Genomic DNA, 14,699 nt, shown 5'->3' with positions numbered 1-14,699 from the left:
TGCTGGCACTGAAACAAAATCCTCCACTGTCCAGTTGGAAGAGTAGAGCCTAGGCAGCAGTGAGGAGGGTGAGGCCTCTATTTTAAATTCTTCACCAGTAAAGTTTCAGATTCTAAATCCAAAATACTGCGTGATCCTGATCCTGATATCATGTGAAAACCTCCAAAGCTCACTGCTCATTAAGTGTTATCAGGACAAAGGGATAGCAAAGGCGCTTCCACTGTCTCTGTTCCCTTTGCTTTTACCAGATGATGTATTGGAGACTTGCTGAGAGCTGGACCCCAGTGACTTGGACCATAGATGCAAAGATGGCTAGCTGTCCCTTCAGAAGGGACTTGGCATGAGTTCTTATTGCTCGAAGCTCCACCTTACTGTTGGGCAAGAGCTGATGGAATGAGAGCTGCTACCATTCTGTGAAGTAAGTGTCATCTGACCTGGGAAACAAATACCCAAGACCCCTTCAAGGATCTAATCAGAACTCAAAAGCTGTAGGGTAGAGCTCCCGTAAGTGCAGATCCTGGACCTCTGCAGCAGAAATTACGAAAGGTGTTTAGAATAAAAGTCCCTATCGCATCCTTAACTTGTTGAATCAGACACCTTATAGAGGGGGAAGAAAACAGAAATCTCAGTTTAAAACAAGCTCTAGAATAACTGATACATGTAAGTTTGAGTACTGATGTCCAGGAAATAATCCATGCCATCTAACAACTTATACTCTAAACACCTAGAAAGGCAGCCACTGTTAGTCAAGGCTGTCTTTGGCCTTCACTAAGCAGCATGGACAGCAGAACAGGAAGCTTTGGGCTTGTCTTCACCAGTCAAACTGCAGTATCCAGAGGACATGAATCATGTCTGCTCTTCAGCGACGTTCATCTTTCCTGGTGCCACACAACAAATACAGTGTCATGCTGTAACCAGAGCCAGGCTAGTAGTCCCAAAATAGGTAGGCCACCTAGTTGTATCTAGTTGGCCTTGAATCTCAGCCATTCTCATAACCTCTCCAAGAACTCATTCATGCAGAAAAACTGCAAAATGTGCTGGTTACCCATAAGTACCAAATCCAGTGAGGTAAAAATTCTCCCAGATGAGATTTGCACCCTGTCTCCTAAATCCTACTTGGGACTATCAGTAGAGGAGTGTGTGGTATGTCTAAGGTTATTCCCCGTGATGTTTTGCATGGAAAACATTTAATTTCATTGAAAATGCTCTGGCAGAGACTACCCACTTTGACAGAAAACTGAGGTCACAGGTTAACTGGCAGAAGTATGCTAACATGGGGGGAGTGGCACGCGGATCAATTATTCATCCAACTGCAGGGAAGCAGACTCTAATCCACAGGCCGAGCACCTGGGAGTAGGGCTTTAAACCCTAGGCCAAAACCATTCCAGAGTCCTCTGGGCTCCCTGCCGGCAGATGCACTGAATGTACACAGCAAGTGTGCTTCACAACACAATCCAATTGGAGAGTGGGTAAAGTGCATTTATTTTCTTTTATATGTGTTTTTTTTTAATAAAAAAAAAAGGAAAAGAAAAAAGAGTCCCCTCCCTTCCAGCACCCAATGTCCACTGGGCATGGAGGGGGTGGAGCCAGGGCCAACCCCCTAGGAGAAGGTATAAGAGTAGAAGGCAACGGCGTTGACACTGTAGTCCATGGGGAGGAGATGTCCAATGTGCCGGGCCCCTAGGCTGGCCCCACCCAGAGCAGAGGAGTGATTCAGCTTCATCAGGGTGAAGCTGGAGAAGGAGTTCTGAGCCTGGATCTCTCTGCCCTGCGTCAGCGCCAAAAGGAAACCTGGAGGAAAAGAGCACATGACAGAGATAAGAGGAGACCAGCAGCCTGTGATGGAGACCAGAGTGGAGACAGAGTGAGGAAAGAAGGAATACCCAAGCCCTGAGGTGTGCCTGCAGAGGTGCTAAAGGGGCCCACATGCCAAATCCCCAACAGGTGGTGCACCAGTATGTGGGCCCAGTAATGACGGGGGTACTGGAGCCAGCTGCTCCCAGCACCCAATGCCAGGAGCTTCAAGAAAGCAACAGGTCCTTGAGCTACTTCAGAATGTCTAATTGCCTAATGGAAACCAGAGTTGCCCAAAACAAGGCGGCAAGGGAGAAGGCATATTTCTTTCCTTCAGGCTAGCACAGTGTTAAGACTAGGGATGTCACCATATGCTGGTCTGAAGCTCTGATCTTGTTAGATTTGTCTTTAATTGTTAAAAAGTGGTGCTTATTTAATAAATCCTTTGGAAAAGAACATCTTTTTAAGAGTTCAAAGACCCTGGATAGGACCTTGTAAAAGGGCTCCCTGGCAGACTGAAGGCTGAGGGCCTTGAGCTGAGGCATCAGTGGCCTGTCCAGGCCTCAGGTTCTAAGTCCTCCCTGAAGCAGGCAGTTTCTCTGGGCCACCTCTTTTCCAGCACCATCCCCTGCCCTTGGCCCCACCCCATACTCACCTTCCTTCAGCAGCTCCCAGCTTTTCCACACAGAGCCCACACACAGGATGGGGAGGCCAAGCTCCCCTGTGAACAAGACCTGGGCAGGGAGCAGAAATGGATAGTGGGGGTGACCAGTCTTTCCAATGCTGTGGTGGGTAGACCAGCGCTCCCTATCCCACTTACACTCCTAGTCAAGAACCAGACGTGAACTCAAGAAAAGATAAAAAGGAAGGAAAATAAGGAGATCTGTAAAGGCAAGAGGGAAGAGGGGAAAGGAAAACGTGTTGAGCAACAATGGAGGAAGGAGAGGGAAGGGGGCAGAAACATGACTGAAAGGGGAGAGCACATGTACATTAAACCAACTTACTATATATATAGAAAGATTACAGACCAGCCAGAGGGAAGGCACTGGACCAAAGAACTATTTTGTGTTATAGACGTTCTACAAAATTTTTCTCAAACCCAAGTTTTCATTTAAAATTGTATCCAGCTTACAGAGTTTGATGGGACAGTCTCACCCTTCATGGGAAAGGGCCAAACCCCGCCCAGCAGCTCCCATCTCAACTCACTGGGTCAATCTCAGGCAACACTGCCACAACATGTCTGCCCAGCATCTCCCCAGCCTTCCGGAAGATGTAACGGGAAAGGGGGTCTCCCTGCTGGGCACCTGGGGGAGGCAAGAGGGAAGGAGTGGTGAGTACCTAGGGAGCCGCCAATGCTCAGTTCTCTCTCTGGTGCAGGGCAGCAACAGCTAGGTCTAAATCTGGAATGGATGCCCATCTCATGGCATGTGGGTAAGTAAACCTCCAAAGCTGCTACTCCACCCTTTATTCCCCCACCCCCACCTGGCACATCTACCGTAGGAAGGGTGTCCGGTATGGATGCACTTGAGCAGGGAAGCCCCCCACTAGAGAAGCACACTGGCACCTAGTTCATACTCCGGCTTACACAGAGTTGAGTCTGTCTCGGAAGGTCCCTCAGCTCTGGAGACCCAGGACCTACTTGAGCAGCTGATGGTGCTCCTGTGAGGGCCCCACCTCCAACAGTCTGCTATTGGTCAGCCCCTTCCCAGCTCTGCTCTGAAGGGGCCTCAGTCCCTCCAGTGCCCAGAGGCTACAGGAATCCAAATTAAGGAAGTGTGGACCATACAGCGGAGAAAGAGTAATGTGCAGACAAGTAGGCCCTATGGTTCAGCCTCTCCTGGCACCCGACCAAATATGCCTAACCTCTCCAGGATCCCCTAGTTCTTTGGGAATCATCAGTTTAAAAAAGTTACAGATTCACCCAAAGGACAACTGCTTCATAAATTTCAGAAGCAGACATACAGCCTGCATAAGTCATGATAGCTGCCAAGAAGAGAAACATAGGCACTATAAAACAACTGTCAGTACAACCCGCGTGTCCTTCTGCCTCCACCTCAAGGGCCACCAGTACCAAGACCCATGGTAGCAGAGAACTGAGGTCACTTGGTCAAAGGGAGATTAAACTGGCTTCCAGGCCCCATCTGAACCTTACTCCACTACACCCCTCTTCCCATCTGGGAGGGTCTTTGGGGAACAAAGCCAGATAAAACCTTGCCCCACCTACAGTACCTTCTGCAATTTTCCGGCAAAACCCAGCAAACCTGCATTTATCAAAGTCCCTATACAGGTGTACGAGGATTCCAAGCCGATCTGGCACCTGAGAGGCAGAAAAAGGGTACAAGATAGTCACCAGAAGCAAAGGAAAATTCCCAGTCTTCCCACCCAAGTTGGCCTTCCTCATGTCTCTACTGTTTGAAAAGGTAAAATAATGTTTGTTTTTAAGCTCTAGAGAGTACGAGGATTTGAGATTTCTCAATCAAGAAAAGTTCTTTGTTTTCCCAACATGAACTCCATGGCTCCTTACTGATTAGACTGGACAGAACACATATCTCTGCTCATCAAAGTGTGTTCTGTAGTTCCTTGAGGTGCTCATGAAAAGATTTCTTTGGTCAAAGGAATCTAAAGACTACTGCACCCTGTAACTGTCCCTTAGAGATTCACAATGCACATTAGCAAGTTAAAGGCTCTGAGAAGTCCTGAACCAAGAAATCTATTTGTTTCCCCCAAACTCGTTTGACCACAGAAGGTCCTTCTTCCACCCCAACAAACTTAACACACTAGTAATATCTCTGAAGGTCCTGAGCAGACAGTGATTCCCCAGATACAAAACTAAGATGGAAGGGGGGGAGGGGGAGCTAAAATTTGAGCACCTATAGCAATGTTTTAAGCATGTTATACAGACTATCTCATTGACTCTTTGTAATGACCTTATAAAAATGACCAAAGGATAAGAGAGGGAGTGGTAGATATTACTGGTGTTTAGAACCAATCTGCTGAGTCAGGATACCTTAACTCCACTTCCTACAGCAACAGGAAGTGACTTCTCTCCCTGTTCCTCAGCTTGGCCCAGGCCAGTTTCTCTATAATTATCAACCCCTCAGCCTTGAAAATACAGGTCCTGCCTCCCAGCATTTCTAGTCTTCTTCCCTGGCCCCAGCCCCAGCTCGCCTAAGTGGCTGTCACGCAGAGAGATGTCTATCACATAAACATTCTCTTCCTTCTCGTCTTCCCCTTTTACCTCTGGCTCAGATAAAGACAGCTGTTTCCACACCCACTACAAATAAGCATGGCTCAGAAAGAAGGAAAGTCAATCCCCGATACCCTGGGTAGAAGGCTACACCTCTGGAAGAACTCTCCCTGTCCACTTTTAATGGCTGCTGTCTCTGTAAGCACTATTTCCTGATCTCACCCTGCATTTCTCATTCCAGCTTAGAATGTCATCTGCCTTTAACTCCCAGCAGGGTCTAGCTGCCCAAGAATGAAGTCTGGCTAACCACCTGTCCCCAACCTACCCCTCCCTCAGGCCTGATGCCCTCCTGGAATACAACGCCCATAATCCAAATCCTGTCCTCACCTATGACTTTTCTATCATCCAGCTCTGACCCTGACTCACCCCGACTCTCCTTTGGCTCACCCAGTCCCTCTCCTACATTCACTCCTGCTCAGTCTCCCATTGCCCTATCCCAGGTGTGCATGTTTACGGGGGACAGGGGAAGTACCTGGAAATAGTTGAACATGGCCTGTTTGACATAGCCAATGTCATGAGGAGCTGCCTCTAAGTTGTCGATGGAGTCAAACACTATTTTCACTGCTTGATGTGCAATCCAGTAGGCTGTGGAGAGCAGAGAGGGCTAGAAGATGGGGTAATCTCCCCCGGCTCACAAGGAAGGAAACTCAGGCCTAGACAAGGTTAGTGATTAGCTTGTTTATTACAGCAAATTAGGTGTCCCGATTCCCAGCCTGGGGGCCTCTAATTAAACTGTATCTGACAGATTCACAGAAGGGAAAGCTGGAGAGGGAAGAAAGAACAGGTGACGATGTGTCACACCAGATGATACCCAAAACTAAAGACAAGGTAAATCAGTTATCCCACAAACCACTGAACCACCGCCATGAACTGGATCCCAAGGGCCCGTATGAAAATGTACACCTGCTGCCTGTAATGAGGTGCTAGCAGGAGAAGCTTCTATAGCCTTTTCCCACTAGTGGAATAGTATAGCATCTCCTGGCCTCTGTGGCCCTAACCTTCATAGTGTCGATTTCTCCCCAGGGCTCCAAAAGTCAACAGAGGTAGTCAACAGCTATTATGCTGAGGCATGAACCTGAATCCTGGGTGCAAATCACTGCTGAAGAGCAAGGCCAGCCACTTGTCCAGCATTTGCATCTCTATGATCCCTCAGTCATTATTATGTACTCAGGACCATCAGATTCAGGAGCTGTCCCCAGAAAGCCCCAAGGGGTCAGCAGGCTGAGGGCAAGAGAGAGAAGATAGAGAGCTGCAGGAAGGGCAGGGCCCAGGACCCTGAGCCAGGCCCAGTCGGCGTGATCTCACCTGAGCCCTCATCCCCCATCATGTGGCCCCAGCCACCGCAGCCACTCTCAGAGCCATCGGGGTTGATGAGCCTGCAGTTGGAGCCCGTCCCAGAGATGAGAACGATCCCACCTGGGGAAAGGGCACAGGAGGTTCAGTGTGGCTGACGCCCTGCACAGGGCAAGCACACAGCTTTCAACTAAGGAAAGACAGTACAAAAAACCAGCCCCAGGCCAAGGAATCACCACCCAGTCTTGCAGAGAAAATGGAGTTAGCTAGTTTCCTGCTGAAGGTGAGGGGGGCGGCTCTCAGAGAAACTCCAATCACAGACAGCCCTTCTCTGGGGGACAGAGAGGAATATGAGACTGTGTCTCCTTGCTTTATTGAGTACTTACTATGTGCTAGGGATGGTGTTACACCCTATTCACAGTGATACTCAATACCCTAAACCACCTTATCAATACAATTACCCCCATTTAATAGATGAGGAAATTGAAATTCTGAGAGTTCTGTAACTTCTACAAGATAGTACAGCTGGCAAAATAGGAACTGAGACTCAAATGCCAATCTTGTGGTGCCAGTGCTTTTACACTCCTATCAGAGCTCCTCCCACCTTCTGCTCAGCATTTTCTGCTTTCCTCAGCCAGACTCAGGACCCCCTTCCTTTGGGGGGGGAGTCTTATGTCTGACTACACTCCTTGCTTCTCAACAAGATACCCTCTTGCCCTCCCTCCTGTCCAGTCCTTGAGCTGGCAGGGACTTAAGCTAATTAAAAGGGGGTGGGGTATGATGGAGGATGCCTTCCAGATATTTTGCAAGACAAGTTCTACCAGCTACATCTAAGCTTTCCCAAGAAAAACAATTCTCAACCTCACCCCTCCCTCCACCTCCTCACCATCAGGTGTAGCTGTGGCGATGGAGCCAGCGGCGTCAGTGGTGATTACGTAGCTTTCGCTCAGGTAAGGAAATCGGTCCCTCAGCTCCTCCATCAGGATCCTCACCGCATCCTCCTGCTCCCCACCGCTCAGGGATAGGCCCTAGGCCACGGGGGAGGTGAGTGAGGGAGCAAGGCCCCAGATCCAACTCCTTTCTCAACCCCTCCCCTCCTTTCTGCCCCCTGCTCTCTACATCTGGGCCCTGCTTATCCAGCCCCAGTCCTCCTTCCACCCTCAGAAGGCTGTGGTTGTAAGAAGAATCTGGGCTGGGAATGGATGGAGAGGGGATTCAACAATGCCAAGTTTGGAGCTAGTGCCCTTAACAGAAAAATTAGGCAGAGGAGCAACTTGAGGAGAGACAAGTTTGGTCTGGAATACATGGGGTTTTGCTGTGCCTGTAGAGCATCTCACTGAGGACATGTCCAGGGAGTAGCCAGAGCAACATCAACTTGGGAGAAAGGCCTGAGCTGGGAGTAATAGCGAACATTTAATGAGTGCTTATGGGTCAGGGTCTCTGCTAACTACTTCAAGATGTGTCATGCCATTTTACTTTCCCAACAACTCTGAGGTAGCTACTGTTATCTGCACTTCTCAAATGAGGAAACTGAGGCTTAGGGAAGGTAAATAACCTGCTTAGGGTCACAAAGATGTTGAGTGACAAATCAAGATCTCAGTGGCTCTCCAAAGCTCTGTGCTCTTCCAATTGTTGTGATTTGTAGACGATAATGGAAGCCACAAGAATAGATGAGGTCATGCGAGTTTCTAGACCAGACACTAAGCCCCCAAGGTCTTTCCCTCTGCAGTCAAGATCATCAAACTCATCTAGTTCAAACTCGCCTTCTCAGTGTTGCTGTGACTTAATTCCCAGGCTCTACCCCAGACTCACCAAGCTTCGAAGCGGTACCAGAGGGTCAACCCCTGCTTTCCGTTTGGCCCTGCTCACCATCTCGTTGATCCTCTCCACACACTTGTCTGTCCCGATCAGCTAGCCCCAATCAAGGGAAGGAGGAGTTACAAAGGCCTGCACAACCTGTGCTGCCCCGACAGGCTGCTACATTAGCCCCCCACCACCACTTTAGCAGGAGCTACAGAGAATAAAGACACAGCCAAGCCCACTGGTCCCCTCAGTGTGGACTTTACCCAGTGGTTTGTGCTGAGCCCATCTGCTTCTGCCAGGATCTGCCCATCTTCTGAGAGTAAAAGGACCTTGGACTGTGTTCCTCCCCTACAGAACACAAGGGGGCACTCAGTATTGCTCAGAAAAACCCGAAGATACAGCTAAGCTGGTGCAGTCCTTGTCAGAACCCAGTATGATGGAGACTGCTTCAGTAAACCCAGTCACCATCCCCAAACCCACCTCTGTGGTTTGGTGTTTGCTGTGCTCTTGGACTGTACAAAGGCCCTGCTCAGCTTCCCCTGGGGAAATCTTACTTATCATGCAAGGCCCTACTTATACAGCAGCTAGTCCCTGAAACCTCTGATGTGTGGCTCACCCACATAGCTCCATTAGTTAAGCCAAGTCAGTGCCCCCCATAACTTTTAAGGATTCCTCTGTATTGAGAGTATTTAGTTGTTTTTCTGTCAGCCTCTCATTAGACACAAGCTCCAGGTCATTTACTATCCTCATGCTTAGCACAGGCAATGCTCAGTAAATGTTGACTAAAGAGAACGGCATATCTCTGCTTCTCACAAAAGCTAAAGGCTGCCTTTCAAGATCCAGCTCCAGCTGCCAAGGTCTTCAAGCCACCCAAGTGAGAAACACTGACCAGATGGCAGGGAGAGTTTATACCCACTTAAGCAACTAAATGGTGAAATGCTTATTACTGGGGGAAATGGTAGTTTGGAGGGAGGTCTGTGGTGGTGTGATGTATATTTCTTTACTGATCAGTACTTTTAGGAATATCAGAAGCTGACACTGAAGACCTGCTGACCAAACTCAAAAATGACAAGAAGTTTCAAGGGAGAATTAATGCATGAGATTCAACACAGAAAAGAATCTCTTGACAAACTGGGGGAAAAGAAAAAAAAAAAGGCCATATCTTATACATATAACAGGGATAAATGCAAACTCCTGTACTTAGTCGTTGTTTTTAAAAAGGGCAATAGTTACAGGATGGGGGAGATCAACTTTAACAATGCATGTGAAAAAAAGACGTTGGGGTCCGTGAGTCAGCAGATGTGGCTGCCATGGAAGTAATCCAATCTCAGATTCAGAAGTGCCCTGGCTGAGACCACAGCCCTTTCTATTATGCTCTGAGTTGACGCACCCAGATTCACAGAAATGTTGTCACTGGCAGGGGACCTGGAGATCATCTCCTTCATCTCTCTTCTCCTTTATACACATGTGGTAACTGAAGCCTATACTGGGCAAAAGTCTTGCCCATATTCGTACCGAGGGGAAGAGCTATTACAAAAGTCCAGTAGACAAGCTTCTAAGCAGGAAAAATGCAAGAACAGCAGAGTTCTATCTAGGGTGAGGAGCCCGGAGTGCCAAGAATGAAGGAGTTTCAGGGATCAGGACGGCTAGCCCTCTGGCTCGCGGCTGTTCCAGCTCCCAGATACCCTCCGGCAAAGATCTTGGCCCCGTTTTCACTACGTTCTTCCTCCCCACCCCCCACCCCAGCAACTTCACACCTGACACCTGTTGAGCAAAACTCTCTATGGGATCGGGAATTGGGACAAGGAGCATCTCCAGCAGGTGACAGAGCAGTGGGTCGTTCTTGGGAGAAAGGGGCGTGGCTCCGCCGTGAAACACAAAGGACCCCCGCCCCCCCGGGGTGTGGCCGTGGCACACGCAGAGCCCCGCTCCGCAAGGCCCCGCAGCTCAAAAGCCCAAAGTGGTCGGACTCGAGGGTGGGAAGTCATCAGCCTGCCCGCGGTTCCCTTCCGCCCCGCCCTCGGACGGGGGAGGCCCAAGCTCCTCCCAGGACGCCCCTCCGGGACTCCCTCCACCGGGCCGCACTCACCCCTCTACACCCCCGTAGAGCGCGGCCATGCCGACGTTACCGCTGCGGCCGGTTCCGCGGTCTGCTCCCCTCGGGCCGGCGATCCCCCGCCGCTGCCCGCCCCGCGTCACGTGAGCGCCAGCGCCGTCCAGCTGACTGCGAGTGCGCGTGGGGAGGCGTGGCGCCGAGGGCCCGCTCGCCCTTGGCTGGCCCGGCCGAGTGGGCAGGTCTCCCGGGGCGGGGGAGGTCGCTCCCGGGCGGCTCCTCGGGCCCCTCAGGCCCCTCCCGACCTGCTGGCCCCTGCTTCCGGAGAGGGACACCCGATCCCAAGCGGAAGCGCCATAGAGGTGTGCCTGGGAGGGACCCGCGGGACACTGAGGTACCCGCCCCTCAGCGCCCGGAAGTTGCTGGCGGCCCAGCCTCGCGCGTGCGCACTGCTGGTGAGCCACGTAGACTGTGACGTGCGGTGCTGCGAGCGCCGCGGGAGACCCGCTCCCGCAGAGTGTGGGGTCGGCTAGGTGCTCGCGTAAGCCTTTAGGAAATTATTATAATATTCAGCCCAGCAGCTGTCTGGAGATGGCAAAAGTCACACGTGCACACACTAACCCCCCGCGGACTTGACGCGGCAGTTGTGTGATTAGGCGTCACCTGGAGAACCCAGACGCGGGCTGGAGGAGAGGAGCGCTGGGGCTGTCCGTGTCCTTGGCCCAGAGAAGGCGCCTTTAGCTTCTACTGCCAGTCCAGCTTATTCTTGGCGGGGGAGGGGGGAGGGAGCAGTGAAGATAGGGAATATATAAAATAGAGACACTTTAACCAAGCTGCTAAAATTAGTAACGTTATGAAGGATGAGGCATGAGAAAGGAGTTCATTCTTAATTCTAACTACCCTGGGAACTTAAACTGTTTTGAATTTTCTAATCCTGCATCAATGCCTGGATACATATCTGGACTTGCAGGTAACCCTCTAATTACCCCTGAAGGACACCCATATACAGGGTGTCCCAAAAAAATGTATACACGCTTAACAGCTGGTAGCTCAATTGATGTTTCCTTCTTTTCAGATATATAACCCATTGGAGTTAATAATTATTCAAAGTGTATATGCATTTTGGGGGGATACCCTGTATATCCACCTGACATCCATTATCCAGACCACTGGGTGTGACCAGACCTCCTGACACCCATCTTCTGGACCACCTGGCATCCATCATCCTGACTGCCTGACATCTGTCTGATAACTGTCTGGACCAATCCTAGGGCTCAGAACGTAGGACTGATAATTCTCAAGTTAATAGTTCTATAAGAACTTTTAACTTTTCTTTTTTGAAATGCTTGTGGGGTTTTGCCTGGCTGTATTCCCAGTCTGCAAACTCCAGGACCTTGAATAAATCTCTATAATTTATTTCTAGCAAAGCCTCAGGCTCTTTTTGAGTTAATTTGACAAGGGTATTTGTGGGGACATAGACTACCAGATAAACGAGCAGATACGGCTTCACAAGCCTTTTGCTGCCCTCCAGCCACCGCCCTGTGAAGGGAGGGGGAAACTAGCCAGGTCTGGAAGTCAAGCTGGAGCTCCTGCCAGCAGCTCTGGGCTCGTGAGGGGCAGCTTTGCTGGTCAGGAGGGTGGTCAGTTGCCCTTGGCACCTCTTTGGGAACATTAATTTAGGGACTGGTCCTTAACAGGGCAGTTCTCAAGCTAGCCTGTCCCCTACTTTGCCCCTCGCCCATACCCTCACGTGCCTGCTATCTTCTTATAGAGAAATCCTGCACTGGGAGCCTCTCCCTGTTATCCATCTGGGTCTGGTTATGCCTTGGTGTAAACATTTGGCATGTATGTGCTTTTTAAACTAGAAGAGGGAGTCTTTACATCATTTCTTACTTATTTGCGATGCTGAAACACCACAATGTAATCCTCAAGGGTAATTAAGAAGTAAATCACTATATCATAGAGAATATCAGAGAGAGGTAGGCTTTTTAAATACCCATTTATATTATTTACATCCATAGCACATCAGAGCTGAAAGGTGCTTGATCCAGTACACACATATTTTTAGAACAATGATGCTAACCAATTCTAGTGGGATTAAACTGGGCATGATTTTTGAAGGGAGGAGATTATAGGTGGATTTTGAAAGAATTGTACCTTTTCATGCACTAGTGAAATGAGTCTTGAGAGCTGTGTGTATAATATTCAAGTTTCCCTTTGTATTGCTTGTTTAGAAAAGGAAGCAAAAGAGAAAGTGTCAAGTTTGAAGACAAGGATTGAGTTCACCATTTACTAGCTGATGATCTTGAGTCAGTTACACATAATTGCTGCTGCTTCTGCTCATCTACAAAATGGAGATGATAAGCCTCGGCCTAGTCAGGCTAACATGGGATTTAAATATCAAGAGTTTTGGAAACTGTTAAGTACTATAGAGATCTTTAATTTTTATATGCATTACTGATTAGTGTGTGCTGCCCAACACAGCAGCCACATGTGAATGTCAAGCACCTGAAGTGTGGCTAGTCCCAAATGACGTGTGCTATATGTGTAAAATACACACAGGATTTCAAAGATACAGTACCAAAACAGAATGTGAAAATAGCTCCAATAATTTTCATGTGAATTACATACTGAAATGATAATATTTTGGAGATAATGGGTTAAAATTATGTATTATTAAAATTAATTTTGCCAGGCTGTTTTTATCTTTTTTAAATGTAGCTACTAGAAAACTTTAGATGACACATATTTGTGGCTCACATATTTCTGTTTTACAGTGGTGGGTCTCTGTCTTGTCTCCTATCCATCCAGACCAGAATATTTCTTCTTTAAGTCAATCCTATGCCATTATTTATTTCATAAACAGACACTCAGTTGATCATTCTAACAACACTATGAGAATGACAGAGATTTCTGACCACATATTACAAGTGAAGAAACTAAGGCTAGGAAATCAAAGTAACTAGCAAAGGCTCACACAAATAATAGTTGTTGCTTATTATGGGTATGGGTAGTTACTGTAATGGGAAGGAAATAAAGATATTGCAGTGCAGACAAGTGTTAACTTCTATACAACTTTCTAAGAGCTCACTGCCCTCTGTGCAATGGGCTTGCAACATCTCAGCACTGCACCTGTGATGCTCACAAGGTTAGTGAAGTCCTCTAAGAATCTGGAGGCCAAAGTCTTGTTCTGTCTTTTCTACTTTGTCCCCATGACCCCAGGGAGGCCATATTTCCATGGGAGTAGGGAAGCAGGTAGGAGGGACAGTGGAAAAAAATACTTCCCTTCTAAATCCACTTATGATTTGGAGCAGAGGATGTCAACAGGTTATGTTGTCTTGCTTTGTGAAAGCATCACCACGTCCATTTTTACTCACCACTGTGTTTCCAGAGCTAACCACAGTACGGGGCACAGGATAGGAGGTCCACAAATAGTTCTGAGAGTGCTTATAAACTATAAAAGCACTGTACCACAACCATAATAGGTGGTATACGCCCCACTGTGAACAAAGAAGACAGCTAGCAGATTCTATGGCAGAGACCATTTGTAGACCAGACTGGGGACAGAAAGACATTTGAAGAAAGTAGAAGTGAAAATTAAACTGGGGAAGGAGTTGGACATGTGGTTAGGGGACCTCAAAGGGATCTAGCCTTAATCTGTCCTGCATGGGGAAGTTGCCAGTACATGTCTGGCCTCAGTGCTGTGCTTTAGGATAATTTATCTGGCAGGTTTGTTGTAGCAAGAAGAATGGGAGGGAAGAGCTTGGAACAGGAAGACATTTAGAAGGCTGGGGCAATGGCCCAGGCAAGAAATAAACAAGGAAGTAATAAGGGACAGGGAAGAGCAGAAGTCATGGGGATGGAGCCAAGCGGGGTCATGTTGACCTCTCGCTCTGTAGATCTGGGATGAGAGCAGAGACAGAGGCTGGAGTTGGCTTTCCCACAATGAAAGAAAGGAGTAAGGGGTTGCCTGACTGAGGTGGAGTGGGATTCTGGGGCTGGTAACTGTAAGGCAAGGGAAGGGCTCTCCCAGACCTGCAGGACTGCCAGGAGTAACCCAGAAAGAACAGGGGTTGCACGGGGGCCCCAGAGTCTACTAGCAGCTACAGATCGCTGACTGTAAACCATGTGCCCTTCAGGTCTCCTCTGCCTTGAGCCCAAGTGGCCCTGAAAGATGTGCGGCCATAGGCCAACAACCTCAGAAAATCAGGCTGCTTTATTTCCCCTTCCTGAGTGCGTAGGTGGCCATGTGTGCATTTATATGCATGTTTTGGCTTGTGTTGGTTTATATGTAGATGTATATGTATTTATATATTTGAACTTGTCTTTGTATATTTCTAAGTGATTAAATGTACCTACAAGTGTGTGTATCTGAGATAATGTCTTTATGCATTTTTCTGTCCTAATGTATGTACTAATTAGAATTTCAACTCTAGGCACCTTTTCACAGATGTGCAGATGTATAAATGGAATTTTGCAGCATCGTGCCAGAGCCGGCTCGCACTAGCT

The 14,699-nt window shown here is 48.5% G+C and overlaps 1 protein-coding gene across 2 annotated transcripts; it reads right to left on the bottom strand.

Moving 5' to 3' along the window:
- Window positions 1–1,458: 1,458 nt before the first annotated feature.
- Window positions 1,459–10,019, bottom strand: NAGK (N-acetylglucosamine kinase). 2 transcript variants are annotated; one of them, XM_016202609.2, is made up of 9 exons: window positions 8,401–10,019; window positions 8,147–8,245; window positions 7,221–7,362; window positions 6,347–6,457; window positions 5,514–5,626; window positions 4,024–4,111; window positions 3,001–3,098; window positions 2,450–2,528; window positions 1,459–1,791 (listed from the first exon to the last, which is right to left on the bottom strand). In XM_016202609.2, the coding sequence occupies exons 2-9, from the start codon at window positions 8,204–8,206 to the stop codon at window positions 1,601–1,603; spliced, it is 882 nt and encodes a 293-aa protein (XP_016058095.1). In that variant the 5' UTR covers window positions 8,207–8,245; window positions 8,401–10,019; the 3' UTR covers window positions 1,459–1,600. The 2 variants fall into 2 exon arrangements, with proteins under 2 accessions (XP_016058095.1, XP_087679753.1); XM_087823627.1 differs by having other exon boundaries at window positions 8,147–10,019.
- Window positions 10,020–14,699: the final 4,680 nt, after the last annotated feature.

Source organism: Miniopterus natalensis, chromosome 13 (assembly GCF_054644295.1).
Source record: "Miniopterus natalensis isolate mMinNat1 chromosome 13, mMinNat1.hap1, whole genome shotgun sequence".
In the NCBI taxonomy this organism is placed as follows: domain Eukaryota; kingdom Metazoa; phylum Chordata; class Mammalia; order Chiroptera; family Miniopteridae; genus Miniopterus; species Miniopterus natalensis.
The sequence above is the reverse complement of the archived record's forward strand: the minus strand, read 5'-3'. Positions and strand labels throughout refer to the sequence as shown.